General features: G+C 51.9%; 1 protein-coding gene and 1 long non-coding RNA gene across 6 annotated transcripts in view; one reads left to right on the forward strand and one right to left on the reverse strand.

Annotated features, from left to right (window-relative positions):
* Positions 1–1126: 1126 nt before the first annotated feature.
* Positions 1127–15534, reverse strand: EIF3D (eukaryotic translation initiation factor 3 subunit D). 3 transcript variants are annotated; one of them, XM_042947694.1, is made up of 15 exons: positions 15424–15534; positions 12786–12918; positions 12440–12485; positions 11165–11301; positions 10568–10653; positions 9921–9993; positions 8679–8791; positions 7951–8083; positions 6724–6871; positions 5820–5950; positions 5057–5142; positions 4847–4976; positions 2120–2262; positions 1649–1932; positions 1127–1281 (listed from the first exon to the last, which is right to left on the reverse strand). In XM_042947694.1, the coding sequence occupies exons 2-15, from the start codon at positions 12906–12908 to the stop codon at positions 1268–1270; spliced, it is 1647 nt and encodes a 548-aa protein (XP_042803628.1). In that variant the 5' UTR covers positions 12909–12918; positions 15424–15534; the 3' UTR covers positions 1127–1267. The 3 variants fall into 3 exon arrangements, with proteins under 3 accessions (XP_042803628.1, XP_042803630.1, XP_042803629.1); XM_042947696.1 differs by lacking the exon at positions 15424–15534 and adding an exon at positions 15233–15309; XM_042947695.1 differs by lacking the exon at positions 15424–15534 and adding an exon at positions 13187–13321.
* Positions 15535–15538: 4 nt separating this feature from the next.
* LOC122225080 overlaps positions 15539–26811 on the forward strand; it is an 87431-nt gene continuing 76158 nt past the window's right edge. Inside the window, exon 1 of one of the 3 annotated variants that reach the window (XR_006205111.1) lies at positions 15539–15700. This is a non-coding gene — a long non-coding RNA (uncharacterized LOC122225080). The remainder of the gene's footprint in view (positions 15701–26811) is intronic. The other 2 variants (XR_006205110.1, XR_006205112.1) reach the window with 2 other exon arrangements.

A 26811-nucleotide genomic window follows, 5' to 3' on the forward strand; every position in this document is an offset into this window, starting at 1 on the left:
ATGGGGTTGCAAGAGGCAGTTTGGGGGAGTACCAGGCCCAGGTCTGAACGCCCATGGCACTTGTCACACCACTTTTAACAATCTGCCTATTTCACAGACTCCCCAGGAAGCATGTTTCATGCACTAGCTAACGTGAACAGGAATAAATGTTTCATTGCCTTCTGAGGCTCAATTACTTTGGTTAAATGGTAACTTTAGGAAGGTTACTCAAAAGCTGAGCCTGTTTCCTCATCAGTACACTGATGTCACTTCAACCAGCATTACAGTTTGGGCTCAGGCTCAGAGGATGTATTTATAGAAAGCTTAGTATACCTGGCAAGGTAATTACTTCCTAGTGTCCAGAACAGAACACTATTCATTTATAAAAACTTTACAGGGACGCCCGGGTGGCTCAGTTGGTTAAGCGTCTGACTCCTGACTCTTCATTTCAGCTCAGGTCATCTCATGTTCGTGGGACTGAGTCCTGTGTCGGGCTCTGCACTGACAGGGCAGAACCTGCTTGGGATTCTCTGTCCCTCCCCAGCTCGCATGCTCTTGCTGTCAAAATAAACATTAAAAAAAAAAAAAAAAAAAGTTTGCATACCCTAAGCATCTGTGGCAGATTTATGACACATTGCTTTGAGGGTGCCAGCTTGAGACTGTCACCTGCCCGAACCAAACTTGAAAATAATTTACAAACCACTGAGCATCACCCACTGGAACATCCATCAGAATCTTGTGGGGCAGTCTTCTTCATAAACAGCACACCCACCTCGACCTTCCAAGACCGTGCCCTGCTTTACCTTTCACTAGGGAGTTATGTCTCCCAGGGGCAACAGACGGGTCTGGCGCACAGCTAGCAGGCACCCACGTCTGTGGAAATGGACCTCCTACGGGGGGACCTCCAGGAGGCCCCTCACAACTGACGACACTCCCCAGCAACGGTTTGTGTCAGGGGGGGTCCAGGAATGAAAATACCTAGGGTGCTCACCCTTTAACAGCGGTGTGACACGAATATCTCTCAAGAACAAATGAAGGAGCTGTGATTATGAACTCCAGGTAGAAAACTGCTGTATCTCACCTATTCTTCCAAGGGCTATGGGGGGAGGGGGGTGGAATGGCTGCCGGTCACAATGTCAGCACGTGATGAAGGTAAGAGACTGAACAGTTACGCTTTATTCTCCCTGTTCAACTGCACAGAGCAAGCAAGCAAACAAGCATCCTGCTAGGCATCCAAGGCCCTTCTAGGCTCAGTGGGACAAACTCCAGCTCCGCGTCACCGTCTGGTTTAAGTTTCTTCCTCTGAAAGACACAAAAAGGTTAGAGAAATGAGCCGTGCCGTACTGGTGAGCTGCTTAGGATTGTCACCACCTCCACTCCGAAGCCTTTTGGTTCCTCGTGGGGCCAACGCGTTTCTGGTGAAGCAGGGAGAGGCGGCTCTGGGCCCACGTGACTAGCCCAGAGCCCATCTCTCCTCCTCAGACCCCTGGGATCTAAAGGCTCCTGAAAGCAGCTCCCGGTGCCAGACTGGAGGCTGCCCCAAAGTCCGGTCTCGGAACCGTCAGCAAGTTTTACATCAAGGCTACAGAGAGAGATTGGTGGCCACGAGGCTCGGGCCCTAGCCAGCCTACAGCTCACTCTAGGCTTCAGAACGAGGCCTGCCACACACCTTCTTCCTCCTCCTCCTCCTCCTCCTCTTCCTCCTCGTCCTCGTCAGAGCTGAACGTGCCGTCGGGCAGGCTGTAGACGCGGATGACCTGCTTGTTGGGGTCCTTCAGGATGAGGTACTTGCCCTCCTCCAGCTTCATGCAGATGTCAATGACACAGCGCAGGATGCCCCAGGCGTTCTCGACGCTCAGGTTGATCTGGCTGGCAAACTCATTGGGCTTGAACTGCTGGGTGCCCAAGATGACGTGGCGTGAGGAGTCTTTCACGTGGTACCGGGACACGTAACTAGCGGGGTGGGGGGGGGGGGGGGGGGGGGGGGTGTTAGTGCCGTGGGGGCGGGGCCGCACTGAGACACAGCAATGCCTGGGGCCAAGTGCCAGTTCTTCCCAAGGGAGGGGGAAAGGCAGGCACGGGTCTCTCCGCGCGCACCCCTCCTCTTGGCAGACTTCACGGCCCCCAGACAGAGTCTCACCCAAGCTTGAGATACTCCGACCCGGCCAGCAAGGCGCAGCAGGTCCATCGGGCCAACTTGTAGCTGTTGTTCTTTAGCTCGGTGGCAATGACAGCCCCTCGCTGGGAGTCCAGCTTCTGACGCCAGTCTACGCCGTTACAGTGCTGCAGGAGGAGAGCCCGGGCACAAGAATGAGGGTGGGCTCCTACCGCCCAAGGCCTGGAACCTCCTCCGGCCGAGAAGGGACTCCCCGGGGGGCTTGACTTGCAAGTGGGGGAGTCTGCACGTAAATCACTGGTAGGACTGTCATCACCGTAAAGGCAGAGACATGCCACCCGGCAGACGGCAACTCCTCTCTCCACAAGAGCTTGTCTAGACAAGGACACAACGCGTGCACAAGCCGACCGAGTGTCAGATGAACGGCGGGGACAAGGGTTCACCGTGCGTTGTGTGGTAAGAAGGGCTTCGTGGGGGGAACGCGCTAGCTGACCAAGGGGAGGCCAGTGACAGAGGCTGGGCGAGGCGTGACCTGAGAGACACAGAGGGAAAGACAGGCCGGGTCAGCCCTGGGTGGGGGGTGGAGGCTGCAGAGGGGGAGGAGGTCAGTCTGGCCTTGTGGATATACATGTGCCCACGAAGGAGGGACCATCTTCCCCAGCCACCTCTTTCTGAGACGTGGGAACTCGAGGCCCAGAGTGAAGTGACTGCTGGAAGTTCGCGTGGCACAACGTGCTCAGCCTGTCTCGGTTCATGGCAACCACAGGCGAAAAAAAAAAACAACTACTAGAGTTCAAGTAGTTAGACCAAAACCATTCAGGAGCAGTATTTGGACACATGTGTTTCTTCAAAATTACCCTTGCGAGTTTGCTGGGGCATTTTAAGGGCCTCTCCACAAATCTGTGCTGCTCGACGGAATTAGTTGGCAGAGATCAACCGGGTGGGGTGGGGTGGGATGGAGGAGGGCACGAGGGTCAGTTAGGAGACGAGTCAATGCACAGTAACAGGCATAATCAACAGCGTCGGAAACCAGGGTGACTGAAGAGTCTGTGTGGGGGAGGGGGACGCGGCGGGGACCATTCGAGGCCGAGCCTGAGGGAGCAGGAGAGACCCAAAGCTGGTACACAGCCGAGCCAGAGATGTGAGGAATCACTGTTAAGAGTTCAAGGCTGAGGCCTGGGGTAGGCCGAGTTCTACGGTGGCCCCCTACGGCGCCTACCCGAGTGCGGGTGGAGGCCGTATGGATGAGGAAACCCTGCTCCGGTGCTTACGCTCCCTCTACGTCAGGGATTCTGCACGCGTAATTAAGGTCCCTTAAGGAGACTATGGGTGGGCCTCACCTAACCCCGAATCTCTTAAATCTGGGCATAAGCCAGACACAGAGAAGTCGAAGACTGGAAGAACCTGCCGTGCTGTTTCTGCCTGGAAGACGGAGGGGACCCATGGCGCGGGATGTGGATGACCCCCAGGGCACGGGGTGTGGTGACCTCTAGGAGCCGAGAGGCCCCAGCTGACGGTGGCAGGAGAACGGGGACCCCAGTCCCACAACTGCAAGGAACTCCGAACTCTGCCAACTAGAATGAGCTTGGAAGTTTCTTCCAGAACCTTCAGATTCACTTTAAGCCTCTAGGTTGCTGTCATCTGTTATGGAGCAAATGGAAACTAATACAAGGCTGTATGAGGAAGTCATTATGGCAAAAACAGCCGCGTCGGGAACTGACCCTGAAAGAAGGCTCCACTGGTGTCAAAACAAGTGAAGGGAACCAAGAAATGTACGGGACTAGAGTGAGGGAACAGCACAGAGGGCAAGGCCACACGGCTACAGCGATGCTGAACGCTACAGGGAGGCCTGGAGGACAGTCGGAGAAGAGGCCACTGGCCTCAGAGCTAGGTCTGCAGAAATGCTTCTGGAGTGCTCTTCCGTCAGCTGACGGAGGCGAAGGAACACCCAGGGAGTGGGAATCAGCAGCAGTTAATGTTAATCCCGTGCCTCTAACGAAGTCAGAAGGAAATGGCCCACAGGCTCCATCTCATCAGACCCTTGTTCAACACTGGCTTAGCCCGAGCCGTCCTTCCTTCTGAGGACCCTTTGTTCTATAGCAGCACCCAGGAGCACTGCCACCCACTGCCAGTTCAGGCACAGAAGCCTGGGCAACTTTAGAAAGGGAAGCAGCCCAAAACTCACGGAGCACCAGCATGAGAGGGAAGTAGAGAGTGGAAAAATGAAGGAAGCGCATTTCTTTCAAGATGCCTCCCGAAGAGCCAAATCTTAGCTAACCTAACAGTCTCTGAGTTCAGTAAGTGAAGGAGTTGGAAAAAGGAATCAGAAGGCTGAAGAAGGTAGTGGCTGCAGTAAATGAAAGAACAGCTCAAAGAGCTCTCAGGCTTAGAGGAAACCCGCCAGCCCAGATGAGAGGTCAAAACCAGACGCCTGCAGGGAGCAGACGCCAACGGGAGGTCAGCGTGGAATAGAGAAGGAGAGAGTCCTGTCAGAAGGTAGTTCCTACTGGCTCCCATGTGCAAAGTAAGCAGAAAAGTTCTTCAACCATAAGCATGTTCTGTTCTACACACACACACACACACACGTTCTCTTTCTCAATGAGGAACTAGGTGGAGAAAAACTCTGAAGACAAAAAAAATCTTGGAAGCTCTGTAAGTAACGCACGCGGAAACGAAACCGAGGTTCGCAAACACCAGCCGGGGACAACACGCTCGCAGGAACTACAGACAGGGTGACGAAGCATGCCTCACCCGGGAATCCCACTCGTTGAGGGTCTTGATGTTGATGAAGGACACTTCCCCGTTGGCTCCGGTCATGACACCATCATGCTCACAACGGACAATAAGGTCGATATCGTCCCCAAGCTTCCACCTGCGGTAACTGCAACGCAAAGGAGCTTATCTGGTCACTGGAGACCCCCCGTTTCAGAGAAGCCACCCCACGCAGGTGGGTTGACATACCGGTATGCGACGGAGGCGACTTCATTCTTGTCCATGTCGTCCTCCACGAACGGGTTTGGGTTGGGGAAGTTGTATCTCTCCTTTCCCTGTCAACAGACAAAGGCGTCACCAGACAGCAAGTACTTGCTTCCAAGCCCATCGGCCAGACCGTGCGCTCTGCTTAGTTACAGCCGTGGCCGGCTCCCCGGGCCCTCGAGGGGGCTGTGGGCTCCCTGCGTGGCGGGTGGCTATTTACCCCTCCTGACCTTAAGCACGAACCCCGATGGATTTTGAATGCTTATACGTGTTGCCGGCGAGCTTCGAGTATCTCATTTAATTAGCGGCCACGCCCCTCCTGTTTCATTTTGCCCCACAGCACACGTCACCGTTTGTCACGACCTAGGTTTACGGTCATTCCTCCTCCACGATAACACAGCCTCCTAAGGGCAGGAATTTTGTGTACCGCTATATCCTCAACACCTAAACGCTGTATTTGTATAGATCAGCGTTATCTGTCCGACACTGAAGGTATCTATACGGCCTATCAGTGGAAGGTAAGTATTATTAGTATCCTGACTTTCCAGACAAGAAACCTACCCCACACCCCAAAGCTCCAAAGCACTGCATCTAAGGTTCGGTCAGGCAGCCTGACCTCAAAGCCCCAGCCTGGAGCTCCTCTGTGACAGGCGGGGACCCTGTCTGTCCTGCTCGGTCCCACACCCCCGGAGCCTACCACAAAGCAGACGTTCAGTAAGCCGACGCCCAGACGCTCTCACCGCCTCACCATTCTCAAGCACTGCTGGGAGAAGTTGTGGTTGATGTAGGTCGCTTCCATGGCCAAGTTGCGGGGCGAGTTGAAGGAGTTGCCTTCATCTTGTGGGGGCTCGTTGGCGGTCTCACTCACCGTCAGGAGGTCTGCAAAAGCGGCGGCGTGTCACGCCCCCGTGAAACCGGGTCGCCCACGGTGTGCCGGGCACTGCAGGGAGGGGCCAGCGACGCAGGCCTGTCCTTCCAAGACCCGCCACCTACTCACATGGCTCCGTCAAGTGCGGGCAGGCTGGGGAGGGAGCGGGGAGTGCTGCCGGGTAGCTTTAGATCCCCTCTAATGTCACAGTCGAGCGAGCTGTAAGAAGCCTACCCCATTTCAATCTGTTTGGATTCTTCAAGAGCCTGTCTGATTTTGTTAGCTTTTTAACAAAGAGAGGGCCCCAAGGCTCAGGCGTACAATGTAATTGTATCATTCTGTCTCACTGCCGTTAGTTCTCAGCGACCTGGTTTCCCCCCATGGCGCGCGCGCACACGTCTGTGTCGTGTGAAATACAGGCAAATGTATTTTTCCTTGTATAAACACACCGAAGTGAAGAAAAAAAGCATTAAAAAAAAGTGAAGGTAACGTTAAAGGTGCTACGGAGAGCTGAAAGTCAGGAAAGTGCCATTCAAACGGGTAACGCTTGCCAGCACAGCGCTGGGGTCTCGGGAGGACTCAGGAAGCTGGCACCTCGAGCTGGGACAGCAGGGACCGTCCTTCCCTCCGCCAGGCCTCTCAGGGGGCCGGGAGGGCTTTGGCCATAGCTGTCACTGCCCGTGGGGAGACAGGCCACCTCCCAGCCCTGCTCCAGGACCAGGGACTTGCTCTGAGCCCTCAGAACACCCAACCCCGTCACCTCGCTCCCAGACAGGCTTCTTACCAAAGTCAGAGTTGTCCCTCTTGTCGAAGAAGAGCTTGGACCCGACTCTCTGCACAACGATGTCCCAGGAGTACACAGAGCGGGTGCAGCTCATCAGTGTGGCCAGAATGGCATCGGTGGCAAACACGTTCCCCTGAGTTTTTGCCAGCTGCAAAGAGGGCAGAGGGCAAGATGCGAAGACACTTCGGTCTCACTGCCCATTCGCACAGAGGACTCGTTTGCAAGGGGCCCTCACACCCTCCCGCGTGCACGCGCCCTCTAGCCGTGTGAGGAGAGTGTGTGCGGCAGGTCTGCCTGCTGGCGGTCCCCATCCTAAGGTACGAGGGACCCCGCGGCTCTCTGAGCGCCCGCAGTGTTCCGGGATGGCACCTCACACCCCTCACCCCGATGGTGTGCGGTAAGTGCCTCCGACCCACTTCAGAGGTAGGAGATGCGAGGGGGTGGTGCCAGGAAGCGCGGCAGGGCTGGGAAGCGGGCCCGGCTCTGCTCTATTACCAGCATCAGGGGCTAACCAGCAAGGGGCCCGTACTTCCACCTAATCCTGTCTGATTCAGGAGCGTCGCATCTAAAGGGCTTTCGGAGGGGCGCCCGGGTGGCTCAGTCGGTTAAGCGGCCGACTTCGGCTCAGGTCATGATCTCACGGTCCGTGAGTTCAAGCCCCACGTCAGGCTCTGTGCTGACAGTTCAGAGCCTGGAGCCTATTCCAGATTCTGTGTCGCCCTCTCTCTCTGCCCCTAACCCACTCGCATTCTGTCTCTGTCTCTCTCAAAAATAAATAAACATTAAATAAATAAATAAATAAATAAATAAATAAATAAATAAATAAATAAAAGCAGAACTAAAAACATGGAAACTGGGGGTGCCTGGGTGGCTCAGTCGGTTAAGCGTCTCATTTCGGCTCAGGTCATGATCTCACGGTTCGTGGGTTCGAGCCCCACGTCAGGCTCTGTGCTGACAGCTCAAGGCCTGGAGCCTGATTCAGATTCTGTGTCTCCCTCTCTCTCTGACCCTCCCCCGTTCATGCTGTCTCTGTCTCAAAAATAAATAAACGTTAAAAAAAATAAATAAATAAAATAAAAGTAAATAAAAAATAAAATAAAGGGCTTTCCAAGGCTCAGATGATTCACGTAGGTCCCCGCGGGCTCTGTTCCTCCCGAGGCCTCAGCTGTAGGGGCCGGCGGCACTCCCCACACAGGGGGGTGGCGAGCGGCAGAAGGGGGCGCCCACCTTTCGGATGACCGGGTCGTCCGTGGTGGTGACGGTGTGGAAGATGCGCTTGATGCTCCGCAGCGGCTTCTCACTCCTCGTGGTGATGCGGTCAAAGGCCTTGTCGTAGTATTCCAGGGCCCCACAGCACTCACTGAGGGCAGGCGGGGAAGACACGCAAAGCAAATGGGAAGGAGATCAGCTGTTTGTTTGAATCTGCTTCAGGTAAGCAGCTCTTTGAAACATCGGGAAAAGCTTTCCTGCGGACGACCTGTGGTCTTTCTCGTCCTGCGGAAAGAGCTTTGCTCGTGAGGTCAGGAAGCGGAAAGAAATCTCAAGTTTAACTTCAGGGAACTCTCTGCTGGTCCCCTCTTGGCCCTGAGTTTTAAAAAATGTATCTGTTGGGCGCCTGGCGTCTGACTCTCGATTTCGGCTCAGGTCATGATCTGGGCTCAGGTCGTGATCTCACTGTTCATGAGTTCGAGCCTCGCATCGGGCTCCACGCTGGCAGTGTGGAACCTGCTTGGGTTTCTCTCTCTCTCTCTCTCTCTCTCTCTGCCCTTTCCCTGCTTGTGCTCTCTCTCAAAATAAAATAAACTTAAAAAAAAAATAAAAAAGTGTCTGTTAATCTTATACAACGTATTTAAGCGCCTGCCAATCCTTTCTGGAAACACTAAGGCTTGAGAAAACATTCACTGCAGCCGGTCCACGCGAGTGCATGGCGGAAGGTAGCGAAAGGCGCCACTTACATGTCCTGAGGCTCTGACACTTCCAAGTAGCGCATCTTCATTAACTGAGGAAAGTCCATTTCCTCTTTCACCTCCCAGTCACTACGGACTTCCACTGAAGAGTCTCGGGGTTTCTGCGGTGCAAAACCAGGGGAGGGAAGAGAGTTACAGCCGGTGCGAGGCATAAGCAAAAGGCAGCTTAGCAGCACGAAGGGCTTTTAGCCAATAAACGTGTCCAGAACGTTTACCACGTGCTGGGTGCTGTAGGAGCCGGAATCCCTGACCCCGAATTCAGAGTTTACAATCTCGAAGGGTACCGAAGAAGTCAAGGGGTCAAAAACAACCCGGAACTTGACTCCCACGTAATGCCGGCGCCCAGGGAATGTACGTATGTATGGGTTCTTCCTAAAGAAGCCGTGGCAGCTTCTTTTATTTCTCTCTGGACGTCAGCTATTTACCCTTAACATAGAAACATCACATCCGGCAAAATCTAACCGCTGCAATCTGGAGCTCCTCACTTGCCCTCACGTGTTCTTCCATTATCACAGTGTCCACACGAGCATTTGTATGCGAACGTTCACGGCAGCGTTTTTCATAATAGCAACAGGTGGAAACCACCCGGACGGCCATGTACTGGTGAACGCGTACACAAAATGCAGCGTGGGGGCACCCGGGTGGCTCAGTCGGTTAAGCTTCCGACTTTAGTTCAGGTCATGATCTTGCCTTTTGTGGGTCCAAGCCCGGCATCGGGCTCTGTGCTGACAGCTCAGAGCCTGGAGCCTGCTTCAAGTTGTGTCTCCTTGTCTCTCTCAAAAATAAATAACGTTAAAAAAAAAAAAAAAAACAACAACCAAAAAACCAGCCACAAAAACGCAGTGTGTCCACACAACAAATTCAGCAATGTGCCGACACACGCCATGACAGGGATGAACTGTGAAAGGAGCTACACAGAAGACCACACGTCGTAGGATTCTATTTATGTGAAATGTCCAGAAGAGGCACATCCAGAGACAGAAAAGACCGGTGGCAGCCAAGGGCTGGGGAGAACCAGGGCCGGCTGCCCAAGGGTATGTGTTGTTTTCACAATGATTCAAACGTTCTGAAACTGGCGTGTATGTGTGAATATACCAAGAGCCACTGACTTGTACACTTTCAATGAGTGGATGGTGTGATATGTGAATTATGTTTCAATAAAGCAGTTACAAAACCAAACACATAAGCGAAACTGAATTTCTAGACAGAACTCTGGTGTGGATACACTACCTGTGACTTCTGGTCCCATTTCTGCCTCACTCCGAACTGTTTCTGAAATTTTTTCTGCAGTCGTATGCGTTCTCTAGAAAGACAAGAAGACTGTGCTGTTGGTGCAGATCTGTGAGTCACTGGCTTTTCAAAAGGCAGAAAAGGTGCCATTCTCTTCGGCTGAACCTCAGCATCATTAGTGACTTCTCTGAACTAAGAAAACAGGGACTTCGTGAAAAAGAGGAGACCTTAAGAGTGCTACAGGAGGCATACTGCCCCCCAGCACCCACCAGCTGGGTTTTACTCGCCCTATGGACGGTCCGATGGCAGCACCAGCCTGGGTGTGGCCGCCGCACCGCACAGCTCACAGGGCCCAGCGTGACCTGTGCCACAGCAGAGCTGAGCCTAGCTGGGCCCCACAGCTCATCTCACCTACCCTCGCTTCCGGCCAGTGACACGCCCACTGCCAGGGACCTTCCCACCATGCTGTCTGCCAAGAACTGGCCCTTGGAGAATGAGGCCAGGCTACACCAGTGGCTTAACGGCCTTCAGGAAGGAATTTTTGCTTGTTTGGCAGTGACGGGGAAGACCACCGTTGGCCTAGTGATTTCAGAGCACGGTCGGTCCCGGAAGAACAACTCAATCCAGGAGGATGTGGGAAATCTCACCTCTCCTTCTGCTTGGCGCTCTTAGGCAGGGTCTGCAGGTTGAATTGCAACATGTTCCGTCGATCTTTGTCTCTGCGGAGGTTCCGCTGGGAATCAAGAAAAAACAGCCACGCTAAAACCTTGGGGATCTGACCAACAGCAGGGAGTGCCCAGGGGTAAGTCTGTACTTGGAATTGGCTTAGACGTTCACACATTTTTTATTGAAGTAGGTTTATGGGCCCTTGTCAGAGTTGTAGTTTTCCTCTTTATACATAGGAAGATGCAGCCCGACCGGACCATCTACTTAATAAAGCCTGCACACAGCAATTAAATGAGGCATCAGGCATCTTTTTACCTGGCACAAACACCCCACTCTCAGCACAGAGGCATGAGGTCCTGGCCACTGGTCAGCAGAAAGCTAAACTATTTAGACCATCTCTGGACCCAGCCCACGTTTACTTTAGCGCAACGTGTCACCGGTTAGCTACTTGGGAGTCACTGGAAGACCTAGGAGAACACACTTTCTTCCCGTCACTATGTGCAAGGAAGCACTTTTAGCAGGTGGCAGCCACGGGTGCCATGGCCCCAAGACGGTCAGATTGCCGGCTCTTGGCCTACCTGGGCAAATCGCATCCGATTCCGCTGGTAGGCAGTTTTCTGTGTGCGTGCTGTGTCCACCAGCTGGAAACTGGTTTCATCCTCCTCGTGGAAATAAGCATACTGACTTCCACCACCGAACTGAGAGGAGTACTTATCTGCAGGCAAAGGGGATGACGTGTAACAGATATTACCTACAGACTGCACGCCTGCTCTTCTAAAGCCCTGCTAGTTCTTTTAAAACTTTTTTTTTTTTTTTTAAACGTTTTTAGTTATTTTTGAGAGACAGAGCACAACTGGGAAAGGGGCAGAGAGAGACAGAGACACAGAATCCGAAGCAGGCTCTGAGCTGTCAGCACTGAGCCCGACGTGGGGCTTGAACTCACGCACCATGAGATCATGACCGGAGCTGAAGTTGGATGCTTAACCGACTGGGCCACCCAGGCGCCCCTAAAGCCCTGCTATTTCGAGTGTGCTCTCAGGACCCTTAACGGAAGTGCACATTGATGGACTCCGCCCAGCCCCACTATGTCAGAATCAATGTTTTCAGAAGATCCCCAGGTGATTTTTGTGCACATTCCAGTCTGAAAAGCTCTGGTCTAAAGAACTTTCTAAGTCAAGACAGAGTTTGAGTTCCTTAAGCCCATTTCACACCCTGCCTTACTCTATGAGGAACGGGATTAAGGTTTACTACTCCAGAAAGGGCAAATATGGGGCACGCGTTATGCAAATATGCAACCACTTACATCATTTGGTACCCCAAGCAGACAGGTCTAATGGGTTATGATATACTTTACTGTTGGCCCTAGCCTCAGATCATCCTAACTGGGTACTCACTGCAACTAAGCCACTTCCAACAATCTCAACTGGCACAGGAAAAAAACGAGACGACAACACCAACACCACCAACCCATCTACTGTAACAAGATCTTAAAATCAGGGGTTGTAGACCTGGAGTCCACCGATGGGCTTCACAGGTTCGGTAAATCCCAGGCACTAGGGTACCAAATGGGAAGCAGTTCAACAGATCTGCGAAAGGGTGTATGGCTCCCTAAACGTGGAAGGAAAAAGAATCCCACTGTAACAGGTTAAACCTCCTTAATGACCAGTCTTTAGTTTTGGGACCGTTTCAAAAAAATGTATGTGGTTATTGTCTACAGTTCAGATCCTGCCCCTAAAAACTATGTGTTATCGTTAGCATTTTGTTCCCATCCTGGAATGTTTTTGGATGGAGGTCACTGGAAAAAGTAACAATCCTCCCAAGGCCTTGATCTGGGCGGTCAGTTGAACACTTACTCGTGTACCTCTTATCTTGATATGTGGCACCTGTCCAGTCTGCAACCTGTGAGGCAACAAGAGAAGACAGAGCACGCAGGTCAATCAGGCAAGTTTCTGCTGACCCAGAAGCCCCTGTACGCGAAGACGCAGTCTGGGAAAGTGTAAGGACTGGCTCACGATGCCTCTGCCAAGTGCCCAGCTCTCCCGTGACTACTGGAAGGACCCAGACACTATAGCTGTTCCCAGCCAGCGTCTCCGTGAGGAGCACAGGAGTTAAAATTCTTTTGAGAGAATAAAATCGAAACGATAACGGACGACAGCGGTCATGGCTCGAAAGAGTCACCGTCACTGACGGGCCAAGTACCTTTCCTAGTCGATCTCCTTTGCTGAACGGCTGGTAGGGCATATCCCGAAACTGCTCAGGAACCGCACAGGGACCCCAACCCGAGGGGTTGTCCTGGATCACAGGTGTCATGAACTTTGCCATCTTCTAGAACCTTAAAGATACAAATAATGTGAGGAGCTTTGTGAAGAAAGGCCTCCAAGCACAAAAAGACTTCCATTCGAGGTAAGCTAAGACAGAATGATAAAATTAGAAAAGCGACACACAAAATGGAACAGTCACAGATAATACTGTGAGTACTTCAAACTCAGAGGACAAATACGAAGACTCATATACCGTATTGTGCTGCTTGTGACACCCACTTTTTCCACTATAATATCTTTGAAATAAGGCTGCATCTTCCGCTTGATGGACTGTCTCACCTTAATGGCAGTTTTTCTTTCTTAGTCTACATACGACAGTGGTGCTTCTTAAACTCAGCGGGGTTTTAGATTTGATGGAATGCAGTAACCTTTTCTCAAGCGTAATAACCACGATCTAGTTTCCAGAAACACCTTCACCAAGGCAAACAATCCGTAGTGTCCCGAAGCCTCAGTCTTTTCATCTGTAAAGTGAGTGAGACCCTTGTCTAATTCATACCACAAGACCAGGGTCAAAGACTTAATAGTTACGCATATGAAAATGCCTTCGCTGTAAAATGCCACACCATTACTACTTAGACTTGCAAAAATACATTTACAGAGAGTGCCGGGAAAGAGTCTGTAAGTATATCCCGCTATTCAACTTTTCTTTCTCGTTCTCCCAATTTTCTGCCATCAATGCAAACCCTCACGCAGAGCAAGTGGACAGAGCCTGTCAGAAAGCTGACGTTACCATGAACCTTAGGTCGTAGAAGTGGCCAATCATCACATGTTCATAATGTTATGAGTACCAGGTACTGTTCTTAGTGTTTACTCTGCACCAATTCCGTAAATCCTCCCAACGATCCTGGCGTAGCGGCTAGATCATCCCCACTCTTCAGGTAAGAAAATTGAGGCACAGAGAAGCTAAGAAGTTGTTCAAATCTGCAATGCTAGTTGACGAAAAAATCTGAACCGAAGCAGTCTGGCTGGAATTCACACTCTGTGTGAGGCTACAGCTCCTCTCGAGAGAGAAAAAGCCAGGGGCTACAGAGCACATCTCTGCCTGACGGTTTCTATCAAAAACCTCATCATCCATCATAATCCTCAGGTGAGCTCCCAGAGGAACATTCACCACACGAGTATTTCTGGAGGCAGCCATCAAAGCACACAGGCACAGTGCCCTTAGTAAGTTCTCAGTGTCCCATGACGGGGAGAGATTCAGGCTTCCTCCAGAAGTGACACCTGGGTGACAGCAACAGGGACCTTCGTCCTTCAACTCTAAGCTTAAGCTACACTACAGAAAGGGGACTGAGGGCAGGCGTGGCAGTTTCGAGACAATTCACGCTAAAATACGTATTTATGGAGCTCCTACAATGTCAGACACTATGCTAAATTAAAAATTTGCAGCTCAGCTGTCGATCCGTCCATCGTTTCAAAAACAGACTTGATTTCCAGGGTTGTCTGCACCAAGTCCAACATTCTTGCCATTACGTTATAGCTGGGCAGCAGGCTGAGAAAACATGGGGTGTTACTTTTTACTATGTTTTATTTTTGAGAGAGAGAGAGCATGAGTGGGGCAGGAGCAGAGAGAGAGGGAGACACAGAATCTGAAGCAGGCTCCAGGCTCCGAGCTGTCAGCACAGAGCCCGACGCAGGGCTCGAACTCACGGGGTGTGAGATCATGACCTGAGCGGAAGTTCGATGTTCAACCAACTGAGCCACCCAGGCACCCCGAAAAAATGGGGATTTAGACTATACCTAGTAACCCAGTAATGATGTCTCAAAACGTTTAAGAAATCGAGTCCTCTCTCACAGCTCAAGAAGGAAACAGATCCAAGGCTTGGCATACATTTCTCCAGGGGGAGGAAGTCCCCTGGCTTCAACCCATTCAAAATAAGAGCGAGCAGAACAGAACCAGAAGCAGGAAGAGCCACTCTGTTATATCGAAGTGACAGCTGTACTGGCTACAGGGACAGGGTGGGGAGGCCACCACAGGGCAGTCAGAAGGGGCCCATGGCTGGCAGGGCACGGTATTGTGCAGATTACCGTGGCCACCACAGATCATATGCCATCAGTCCCTGGGGGGAGAGTTTCAAATCAGAGATCACACCTGCTCCACCACAGCCTTCCATTTCACAGAAAAGGAAAGAAAACCTTCGGACTGCGGACTCCTCAGAGCAGGATCGAACACTGCTCAGCTTGGTACAGTCAGTACCTCCTTCCACGGCAGCTCAGAGAGCCTCTGATCGCTTTGAAAAGACCCTGAGACCCAAAGGGGTTACGTGGTATTATCAAAGTCGCTCAGCCCGTGGCCGCAAAGCGGAGCCCAAGGTCAGAGAACCTTACCCATAAGGCCGTGCCCCGCATCCCTAAGTGTGTCGGGCCTGGGGTCCCCGAAAGGCGGATTCGTGCCCCGCCCAGCTGAGCAGAAGTGGCCAGAGACGTACGAGAGGCCTCTTCCGGAAGGCCCCCGAAGGCTGCGCCCAGCCCAAACCGGCTCCAGAGATACGGAGAACCTTAAGGGACACTCCACTCACCTGTAAAGGCCTCGGGCGGCCCCGATGGCAAGAGATGGTCCAGGCCGAAGACCACACACCCAGCAGCCCTCGGAAGAACAGAGAGGGAAAAGGAGAGAAGATGCGCGCGCAGCGGCCGGCGCCGTAAACACAATCGACGCTGTCGTAAACTGCGTTCTTGCTTCCTCCGGACTCAAGGGCGGAACGCACGAGTCGTAAAGCGACGGCAGACCCGGAAGTTCGTCACAACTCTCTGCTAGGTGGCCCGATGGGTCTCTGAGGAGCCGAGACGCCGGAGGTGTGTTTACAATTACGTCACGGGCGCCTCCGGCGAGGCCCCGAGAGGGCGTTGCGAATTATTGAAACGTGGCTGCCCGGCAGTGGAGGCTGGGGGCGGGCAGCGGTGACCGCCCTTCTGTGTTCCCCCGTGTTTCGCGGACGCTTCGGCCCCTCTGTATCGCACCGTGACCGGGGCTCCGGTCGTCTCCAGCTAGTCGTGTGGCTCGAGTCTCACAGCTGGGGGCAGGTCGAGAGTCGGGGTAGAGGTTATAGTTACCATCCCCTACCCCCGCCCCCTGTACCACCCCCGCCCCCCGCCTTTTAGTCTCGGTAACAGGCCCAGAGGGGGAGGTTATATTGCTAGTGTAGAGGGCGGCCGCCAGGATTCAAGCCACACTCCACGGTTCTCAAATTTTGTAGGGCAAAGATTTCTGGGGCGCCGAAGTGTAGGATGGAGACTGCGGGTCTCACTTCCCTGGACGGGTTATTTAACTATGTCTAAGCTGGAGGCCGGGAATCAGCAGCTTAGCGATTGTGATTCTGAAGTGGCGACCGCTTTGCTACGAAGGGCAACCGTGCTGTCCTTTCAATGACAATCGGGTCTCCGGAGTTTGTCCTGAAATCTTATTGGGGGATTTCAAAGCATTGAAAGAGGATCCGAGGACGTGCTTTTATTCAAACCTCACGTCCTTTTCTACCTGGTCTGGGATTCCTCCCAGCGTGTCTCTTCTGTCGGAAAATGTATCTATTGTTAGATCTGATATCTGCTTGGCTCTGCTGCTACTTGCAAGCTGTGTAGGCTTCTCATCTCTGGGCTCAGTTTCCTTATCTGTAAGTTAGAGGTAATAAAATTATATTGGGTGCAATGAGGGTAAAAATACATTCATGTGAGAACAGTAATTCCACTTACGTGAACTTGGGACAGGCTCTTCGATCTCTCTCTGAAGCTGCTTACTCATCTGTGAACTGAAAATACTAACAGCTGTTGGGGCACATGGGTGGCTCAGTTGGTTAAGCGTCCCACTCTAGTTTTTTGCTCAGGTCATGATCTCAACGGTTTGTGGGATCGAGCCCCCAGTCAGGCTCCTCGCTGACAGCGGGGAGCCTACTTGTGATTCTCTCCATCTCTGTTTCTGCCCCTTTTCTCTCTCATGTGCACGCATGCGCTCTCTCTCTCTCTCTCTCTCAAAATAGTAAAAAATATTAATAGCCTTGTTTGTTTCTATAACTTTTCTCCCAATCTGCTCCTGTTCCAGTTTTCCTAATTTTTATTGATGGCACCCAGGTAATGGTGTTCAGCCGAAACCTTGTAGTCCTCATTGGTAATTCCTTTTCCATTTCCCACCACATTCCCACATTTGGTCCTTTACCAAGTCCTCTTGATTCTGTTTTCAAAATCCAGCATGAGTGCTACCACTTTGCCCCAATGTATCCAGGCTCATGCTCAGACTCCCAGCGTCCACTTCCTGCTCCTCTGGGCTCCTTCTCCACATGGTGCCCAAAGCAATCGCTCAGTCTTCTAGCAGCTTCCCATGTTTTTTTTTTTTTTTTTTAATTTTTAATGTTTATTTATTTTTGAGGGAGAGAGAGAGAGAGAATGAGCAGGGCAGGGGCAGAGAGAGAGGGAGACACAGAATCTGAAGCAGGCTCCAGGCTCTGAGCTGTCAGCCCAGAGCCCGATGCGGGGCTTGAACCCACGAACTGTGAGATCATGACCTGAACTGAAGTCGGACGCTCAACCAACTGAGCCACCCAGGCACCCCTTCCCATATGTGCTTAGAGTTGAAACATGAATGTCTTCCTGTGGCCTGTCTGGTCCCTGCTAACCTTCCAACTTTACATCCTGCCTTCTATACTGACTCGGCTATAGGTACCATGATCTTTCTGTGCCTTAAGTACATCCACCTCTTATCTATCCCAGCAGGGCCTCTGCACTTTCTGTGCCTCCCGCCTGGAACAGTCTTTCCCGGATTTGCCTGTGGCTGGCTCATCATTCGCGTCTCCGTTCAGACTTCTCTCTTCAAGGAGATCTCTGACCACCATTCCTAAAGAGGCTTCTCCTCCCTCCTCCCTCCTCACCCTCTTACTCTGCTTCTTTGTAGTTCTTATCATGCCCTGAAGTATTTTTTTGTTTCCTCGTTTGGGTTCTGTCTCTGCCTCTAGCGTATAAGCTCCATAAGAGTAGAGGTTTTGTCTGTCTTACCTAGAGCAGTGCCAGTAAGACATATTGGTTGAATTGTTGAATGAATGGATAGGGGTTTTATGAGAATTGAATGAAAAAATAAATTCAGTAGATTATCCTGGGCACATAAGTAAGTACTCAGTGTCAGTGTAGGGAAGATCAATATTAATTGTAATACGTTCTAAAATGTAAAGGGTGGGGCGCCTGGGTGGCTCAGTTGGTTAAGTGTCCGACTTTGGCTCAGGTCATGAGCTCACGGTTTGTGAGTTCGAGCCCCGCATGAGGCTCTGTGCTGACAACTCAGAGCCTGGAGCCTGCTTTAGATTCTGTGTCTCCCTCTCTCTCTGCCCCTTCCCTGCTCATTCTCTCTCTCTCTCTCTCAAAAATAACATTAAAACATTTTTAAATGTAAAGGGAGATGTATTTTTTTAAGTTTATTTATTTAGAGAGGGCACAAGCAAGGGAGGGGCAGAGAGAGAGAGAGAGAGAGAGAGAGAGAGAGAGATTGAGGCTCACAAGCAGGTTCCACACTGTCAGTGCAGAGCCTGATGCGGGATTCGAACCCGCAACCCATGAGATCATGACCTGAGCCAAAATCAAGAGTGGGATGCTTAAGTCACTGAGCAATCCAGGTGCCCCAAGGAGATGTATTTTTGCTCAATTGCTTAATTTCATTTCATTTCTTTTCTTTCTTCCTCTTTCTTTCTTTCTTTCTTTCTTTCTTTCTTTCTTTCTTTCTTTCACTTGGGTTCACAGGCCATCTACTGCAGTCTCTTCCTCGTGTCAGAGTTTAATCATCTTTCCCATATTTTGGCCTCAACATGTCCCCAGATGGAGGAGGGTTTGGAGAGTCCTGCCTCATTGTGCACAGTGGGTCTCTGGCCTTGGGTGGCAGATCTTGCCTTCATTCCTTCTTTCAACGGACACCCTTGCTGCCTCTCTTTCTCTCCACCCCGCTGTCCACACGCAGCTGGAATGACCCTCCTTTACATTAATTCGGAGCATGCCTGGCCTCCCCCTCCCCAACTGTTTAGTAGCTTACCTCTAGCCCGAGGAGAAAAATCCCACTCTCTGTTCTGTGGGCTGCAAGTTTCTAATGCGTCTTCTCATTGGCAGCATTCTCTTTCTGCGTCATACCCAGGTTCATTACTGCCTGGAGACCTTTTTACCTGCGGTTCTCTGGGGCTTGGAATGCATCTCCCCTAGATCTTAATGCCCTTGTGTCTTCATCAGACAGACGTTTCCTGATCGCCCCTCTGTGTTGCCTCACCCTGTCCTCATTGACTTGCTCAGTGGCCCCGTGCCTGGCACTATTCCAAGTATTTGCATTACCTCACCGAATTCTCACCACAGCCGTGTGAGGTCAAGCCTACTGTCCTTCCCGTTTTAGAAATGAAGATATCGAGGAATGCTCTAGGCTCAACAGTGCATAGTGAAACTGGGGTTTCGAACTCAGGAGGCTGACTGGCTCCTGCTTCCTTTGCTTCTGCTCTGGTGTTTTGCTGGATGACTAACATTTGCCTCGTTTATCTAGTTGTTTGGGTTTTTGTTGCTGTTTGTTTGCTTACTTACTGTCTCCTTTAGAATGTAAGCCTCGTGACAGGTGGGATCTTACATGTCTCGTTCACTGTCGTATCCCAGCACCTCGAATTACCACATAGTTGGTGCTTGGAAAAGGTTGGGGGCACGAAGGACCTCTGCAGACGGGTCCTTCCCTTTACGTGTCTGCAGCACTTGGTGGAACCCTCCGTGGCTGTGCTTACAACATGTGTGGTCTGTTACCAGTGTCCCCCACCTCTGGTACTCCAGACCCCGCGTTCCTCTAACGTGGGGTCGCGTTATTTCTGAGGAGGCCTCATGGCCCAGCGCAGTGCCAGGTACACAGAGTGTACCCAGGAAATGTTTATTGTATTCATGGCCTCTGGATACTGCTTTTAGAGGCTGTAAAATAAAAACCTTAACATTCTTGCCGGAAAAATGTAGGTTTGGGGGCAGATGCCCACTTCTCAAAAGATTTCACAGCTTCTTCACACTTTAAAGAGAAACAGACACTGTCTTTGGGCAATTGAGTGACTAATTTTTCATTATTACTAACAATGGCTAACATTAGCACCGCAGTTTGTAAGTGACAAGGTCCGTAATTTCATTTGAAGATGAAATGTATATTCATGACTCACGACTATGGTCTTTTAACACGAAATTTGCCATTGGTAGAATGAAGAAGCTCAGAGAGGTTAAGGCACTAACACAGGTCACACAGCTAGTGGGAGACAAAGCTGGGATTTTATTTACTCATTCAGCAGACATTTGTGGAGCACCCTCCATGTGCCTTGGATAGGCCAGGTGTGGAGGATGCGGCAGGGAGCAAAGTGACCGAGGGTCTTGCTTTCAGGGAGGGTACCTTTTAAGCAGGGGAAGGTAGACGCTGGGCAGGTGTATGGAGAAGTGACAAGTAGGTGAAGACACCGCACCAGGGATCTGTGTTAGAGAATGATCTGGGGTGCAGCACTTACAAGGCGGGAGTTCGGGGAGGCCCCTCTGGGGAGGTGACATTTGAGCAGAGGCTGGAGGATGAGAGGGAGCAGGCAGGGGAGAGGCAGGGGAACAGCTTTCTGGCAGAGAGAACAGGCCCTTTCTGTTCCCTTATGTGACCTTCCGAGGAGGAAGGACCCATTCTTGTGTGCTGGGGCGTCAAGGGAACCTCTTAGTCATTCATCTGCTACAGCCTTCACTCCAGACCAGGTGTCTCCTTGTCTGGCTGATTGCCGTTCTCTCTGCTTGGATGTGCCCTGTGACGGGGAGCTCATTCCTCTGCCGATGCCACTTTACCCTCTATGGACTTCTGTGTGGTAAACATTTTCAGCTCCTTTGTCTATTTCTTGGCGTCACCTCAAGTGCCACTTGGTCCTCGTTTCCCCATTGTCAGCATTCTAACAAAACGGCCACTTCGGAATCGCTCTTCTCCTCTCCTCTGGGACCTCTCTGATTCCTGCTTGGTTTCCACCCTCCTTTTTGGGGATTTCTTGACCTCCTTCTGTTCACACCCACCCTTCACGCGAACACATTCTCTCTCCTCTAACCTCTCTGGCAGCCCCATCTTCTTGGAGCCAGGACGGATGAGCTACTTCTCAGCTGCTGGCTGGGGCATCTTCTTTGAGTCGACCAGCCCACATTCTTTCCAGGGTCTGGATTCTGGAAATTCTGGATTCTGCCCTTCCTTCTTCCTCAGAGCCTCCCCTCAGGGCCTGCTTGGAAGGCATGTATGTTCTTTGCTGAGTTTTCAGCTGTGGGTCAAATGTCACTTCTTCGGGGGCATCTTTCTTCCTCTTCCTACCCTGTGCTTCCCCTTAACACTTGTAGCAATGATAATTAAGTGATTATGTATGTACCTATTTGATCCACGTGTCTCTTCCATCACATGGAGCACCCCGAGAAGATGGAGAGAGGACTCATATCCCCAGTTGCTAGAACAGGGCTTGACATGGAGTAGGTGCCCATAAGTATTTGTTGACTAAGTCAGTGGATAAGAGGGTCAAAATTGGTATGAGACCATTCATTCAATGGGTGTCACTGAGAGCTACCCCTTTGCAGCAAGATCCTGTGTATGTAACGATTGGTAGTGAGATTCTTGTCTCCTGGTCTGAGTCAGTGACTGCAAAACAGTTTCTAGACTGGAGAAAGGGAAAGCTGTAGGTGACTGCTGGACCCTCCATATACCTGCCCCCATGTCATGTCTAGAAGTGAGAGGCGCCCTTGTTACTGTTTTCTGATCAGCCTTTTGTGCTATCCTGCCCTGTCCCTTCCAGATAAAGCAAAGGCATTTTCTTTCTTTCTTTTTTTTTCATTTGAAAGAGGGAAAGAGAGGGAGAGAGAGAGAGAGAGAGAGAGAGAGAGAGAGAGAATCTTAAGCAGGCTCCATGCTCAGTGTGGAGACAGACACGGGACTCAATCCCGTAATCCTGAGATCATGACCTGAGCTGGAATTGAGTCAGATGCCCAACTGACTGAGCCACCCAGGGGCCCCACAAAGGCATTTTCTAATAGGAACCTCTAATATCTTAAAGAGGAAAGTAGTATTTTTGACTGTTGACTGTATATGCCAGGCGCTGTGTTAGTGCTTTACGTAATTAATTAACATGATTTTTATTTAAGATTAAAAAATTTTTTAATATCCATTTATTTTTGAGAGGGAGAGAGACAGAGCGCAAGTGGGGGAGGGGCAGAGAGAGAGAGACACAGAATCCAAAGCAGGCTCCAGGCTCCGAGGCAGCTGTCAGCACAGAGCCCGATGCAGGGCTCGAACCCACAAACCATGAGATCATGCCCTGAGCCAAAGTCGGACACTGAACCGACTGAGCCACGCAGGCACCCGTGATTAACTACATAATTAATCATCTCTTTGATTCTTTCCAAGAGTTCAACCCTCCCATCAATGTGGGTAGGGAGAAGCAGGCTCCGCCCAGTTGGATACTTGGTCCGAGGAGTAACAGCCACTGTTTGAGAGCAGTTTTGTGGCTTCAAAAGCTCCCATCCCTGGGGCACCTGAGTGGCTCAGTCAGTTAAGCATCCGACTCTTGATTTCAGCTCAGGTCATGATCTCAACAGTTTGCGGGTTCAAACCCCGCATCGGGCTCTGCACTGACAGTGCAGAGCCTGCTGGGGATTCTTTTCCTCTGCTCTGTCTGCCCCCCTCCCACTCACACTGCCTCTGTCTCTCTCAAAAATAAATAAACATTAAAACAACAACCACCACCACTTCCCATCCCTTACAGGGTAGTGGGGAAGACCTTCCCTGAGGTTTGGGAGGTTCTCTTTCTCGCTCCCTCCCACTGTCTCTTGCCTCTGCGATCTCTAATTTACTCAGACCCTTCCTATGCTGAAGATCAGTGAGGGCTCCAGAAGTTCCCCACAGGAGGGGCTGCGCAACAGGGATCTGGTCTGGAAGCTGTGTTTGTACCATAGAGGCCCCGTTTTCACTGAGGCACACTTACCGGGGGAAGGCACCCCGGAGCTTGTGAAGGGGCTTCCCCCTAAGACATCTCTTTGGCAAAACTGCTGAGCACCCAGACGGAACGAAATTGGAAGGAGAGGAAGGGACGAGTGAACAACCATCGATTTCTTGAATGCTGCCTCCGCGCGAGCGTCTTGTGTGTTTCGATCATTCTAGACTGTGAGGGAAAGAGTTGTCAGGGATCCGTGGTGTGCTCCGGGATCTCGACTAGATGTAGGGTGACCATGTAATTTACCATCCATGTTGGGGCCCTCTGGGGAGACCAAGGGGCCACTATCGAAAATTGCACCAGACCGAAGGTATAAATTGGGACCGCCCTATGCCAACTGGGAGGTCTGGTCACCCTCGGCAGGAGGGAAATCAGATGCCCTCTGTTCCGGTTATCTATTACTGGGTGACACCTCCCTCCAAAATTTGGCAGCTAAAAGCCACAATAATCCTTTTGTTTTCTCTGTTGGCTTCTGTAGGCCAGGAATTTGGGGAGGGGTTGTCTAGTTCTAGCCTGGGGCCTCCCGGGCCGTATTAGTTAGGTGCAGGTGGGGCTGGAGTAGCTGGAGGCTAGCTAGAACCTTCTCTCTCTCTCTCTCTCTGTGTCTGTGTCTCCATTTAGCCTTAGAGCCTCGCTATATGGTGAGTCCACACAGAGAGCTGAGCTTTCTCACAACATGGCGGCCCCGGGGCAGTCAGACGACATACAAGGGGGCCGAAGATGTCCGGAACAGGTATTCTGACTAACAAGCTGGCAGCTGCATGGCCCTCTACAACCCGGTCTCAGAAGTCAGGCAGCCCTTCTGTTGGTTACCAGCGAGTCACAGGCGCCAGGTTCTAGAAGAGCGTGTGGAGTGAGACGTTGTCGTGACCGTCTGAGGAGCCTAAAATCTGCTACAGATGCACCTGGCCTTTTCTAAGAGTAACCAGTTGGTTGTCTGCAAAGGTGTGACTGAAGAGTTTAGGACAGAGCAAAAGCCAGAGTTTCGGAGGAAGTCTGGTCGGGAGGAGGCCTGGGCTGTGATCGTGGTTTCTCAAGGGAAATCTGCTCAGAGGGGTGAATGAACTTGTGGGAAGGGGAGAGTCACAGAGCCAGAGCCCTGGTGTTGTCCAGGGCGCGGGCTCTTGGCCGCACTGGCCGGGGCAGCAGCCACCGCCGCCCGCCATGTCCCTGGGCAAGGCCGTCCCCTCGAGCCGCCTCTGCTGAGAAGTGCTTCTTCTGAATATCGTTATTTGTTCCCACTCCCTCCCACCAAGCAGCCCCGCAAGACCATGGACCCGTACGGAGCTTTCGCTGCCGGGAAGCATAGGCTGGTCAGGCTAACATTTCTTGTGCTCTCCGTTAGTAGACGGATCGTCCGGTGATGCGTCAGCCTCACAAGATTGGCTAAGGGGAGTCTGGCCCTGCCTGGCGCGCGGGCGTATCCCAGACCGTTCTGACGGATTCACCAAGGTCGGCTGGTGGCGATCTGTCCGCGTGGCCGGCGCTTTTTCCGGCGCGCATCCACCTGCACCTCCTCGTGTGCCTTCTGTGAACCACCACGGGCAGTTATCACCCCACTTTCTAGATGAGCAGGCCGAGGCGCAGTGAGGAGGCACGTTTTGCCCGCGGTCAGGCCGCCGGTAAAGGTGCAGTTGGCACAGCGGTCCAGGTGGACGTGCAAACCGCAAACCCTCTTCACGAAGGTCGGGGCACGCACCTGATGGCAGACCTGTCGGACGGTGTGCTGGGAGGAAGGGAAGCCTTGAGTCACCAGCTCGCGCCAGCCTCCTAAGAGCCCTGCGGCCCTGACAAATTCGTAAAAATAGAAAACCTGGAGGGATTAAAGCCCCAAAGGACGCTTCAAGTCCCCCGCGGGAAAGGGAGGCTTGCCGTATGTTCTGATGGTCTGCATTCAAATTTATTTATTTTTTTTTATCTCGGCTGGATGTACACTCACCCATCACAGGATCAGCTCTCAGAATAGAGAGGTACCTGTTGAATCATCCACCCCACTTCCTGCCTCATGCGGGCATCTCTCCAAGTGCTGAGCCATCCGCTTCTCTGCTGGGGCCTGAGATATATCAGGATTTGCAGCCCTGGTGACAGGAGACAAAATAGACTCCCATTTCCTTTGGAACCATTTAGCTAGTTGAGAGAGTGCTTGATTGTTTCAATGGGATGAGCAATGAGCGATAACCAGGTCTCTCCTTGGCTCCTTCTCTCTGCCCTGTGCTTGCTCTTCTTCCGGAAGCTGGGAGGTGGTGGGGACAAAGGCACACACTGGTTTTGGCTCAGTCTGGCTCTTGAGCTACTAGGCGCCCCTCCTGGGACCTCAGGCCCACTTTCTGCAACACGGACGTCGTTCTCTTTCCTTCTGCCCGCCCTGGCTCCCTCTGGCCTTAGGACTAGAAACTGTGCCTGGTGGGTGCCTGCAGAGACTTGTTGGGGCTAAGTGACTGCAGGTGATATTTAAGGAGGTCTCATGGGAGATATGGCTTCAAGGCAATGAAAAACAGACATCCGTGGGGACAGACTGTCTGAATTTGAATCCAGGTCACCCCTAGCTTCATGGCCTTGGGCAAGTCAGGCAACTGAGTCTCGGCTTCCTCGTCTGTTAAATGGGTGGAATCAGAGGAAGTAGGTAGAGAGAATTAAGTCAGACAATACGTACAGTGCTTGAGAGAGTGCCTGGTGTGCAGTAAGCCCTTAATCCAGGCCAGCTGAATTAGCATGGTCACCAGAAGCCTGTGGGGCTTTGACTGGAGCGATCGATGGCCACTTGTGGGGACCCAGGCCCTGAGTTGGCCACTCAGAGTTCAGAGAGAGAACCAGTCATGAGCTCAAGTAGCTCAAAGTCTAGTGGGAAAGCAGATGTGGCTGATGCAGGGGTGCTTAACGAAATATGTTTTGAGTAGACTTTTAAAAAGCAGATTTCACATGGAAATCCAGATTTGTGGCTTCTCTTATGATCTAGCAACACTGGGTTGGCTTTCCTGCACGGTGATAAGAAGCCGGAGCAGAATAAGTGTTGTAGCCTAGGCCAGGGTTTCTCTACTTTGCCCCAGTCCCCACTCTTCCCTCCTGCATCCTGTCCGCCCGTATTCGTGTTCAAGTGTGCTTGCTGCCTGGCCCTTTGGGAATTTGCAGACAGATTACAATGCAATGCTGTGAATGCACCGGGAGCACGATGAGGGATAATAACTCATCCGTGGGCAGTCGGGAAGAGCTTCCCAAAGGAGCCGAAGTCCCAGTTGCCTCTCTGTAATACCCGCCAGTGCTGCAGAACATCCTTGTCTTTATGGCTCAAGGATGTGAAGAGAGGACACAAAGTCCTCCGAGCTGGCGGGATCTCTGCCATAAAGCAACCAAGGCTCAGTGGCTTGTGTGGTCATACAGCCACCTCGTGGCACATCCAGGCTGTCAATCAGAAGCAGCCGTGGGCCTCGGGAGTCTGCCATTTGTACTCTGGGATCTTGATTCCCTCTCTCTGCCACCCTCCTGCGGCGTGGCCATGGGTAACTCATTTCATCTTCAACCTCGGTTTCTTCATCTGTAGGGTAGGGCTGGGGATTCTGACCTCAAGGGAGTGCTCTGGGGCCAGATAGTGAGAAAATGGGTAGGGGACACTCATAAGCTCCGAAGCGCTCTAGGCCTGTGAGAGGCATCACGATGGTGGAGAAATAGCCACCTTCTTCGAACAGATTTGGCGCATCTTTTCGATGTTACGGGGACCTTGTCCCCCACCTGCTTTGGCCATTCTCTCTCCTTTGCATGTAGGAGCGTGCACAGCCTTCCTCCAGGCGTGGACCCAGAAAGGGAACGTTTTGGGATTCTCTGGCCTTGGCTGTGAACAGGACTCCAGGCGCAGAGCCCAAGGGCTCCCCTCTTTCACGAGGCTCCCACATCAAAAGGAGATGCTGAGATAGAGCTGGGAAGGAAGCAGACCTCCCTGGGAAAAAGAGGAGA

The sequence above is a fragment of the Panthera leo genome, chromosome B4, assembly GCF_018350215.1.
Source record: "Panthera leo isolate Ple1 chromosome B4, P.leo_Ple1_pat1.1, whole genome shotgun sequence".
NCBI lineage: Eukaryota > Metazoa > Chordata > Mammalia > Carnivora > Felidae > Panthera > Panthera leo.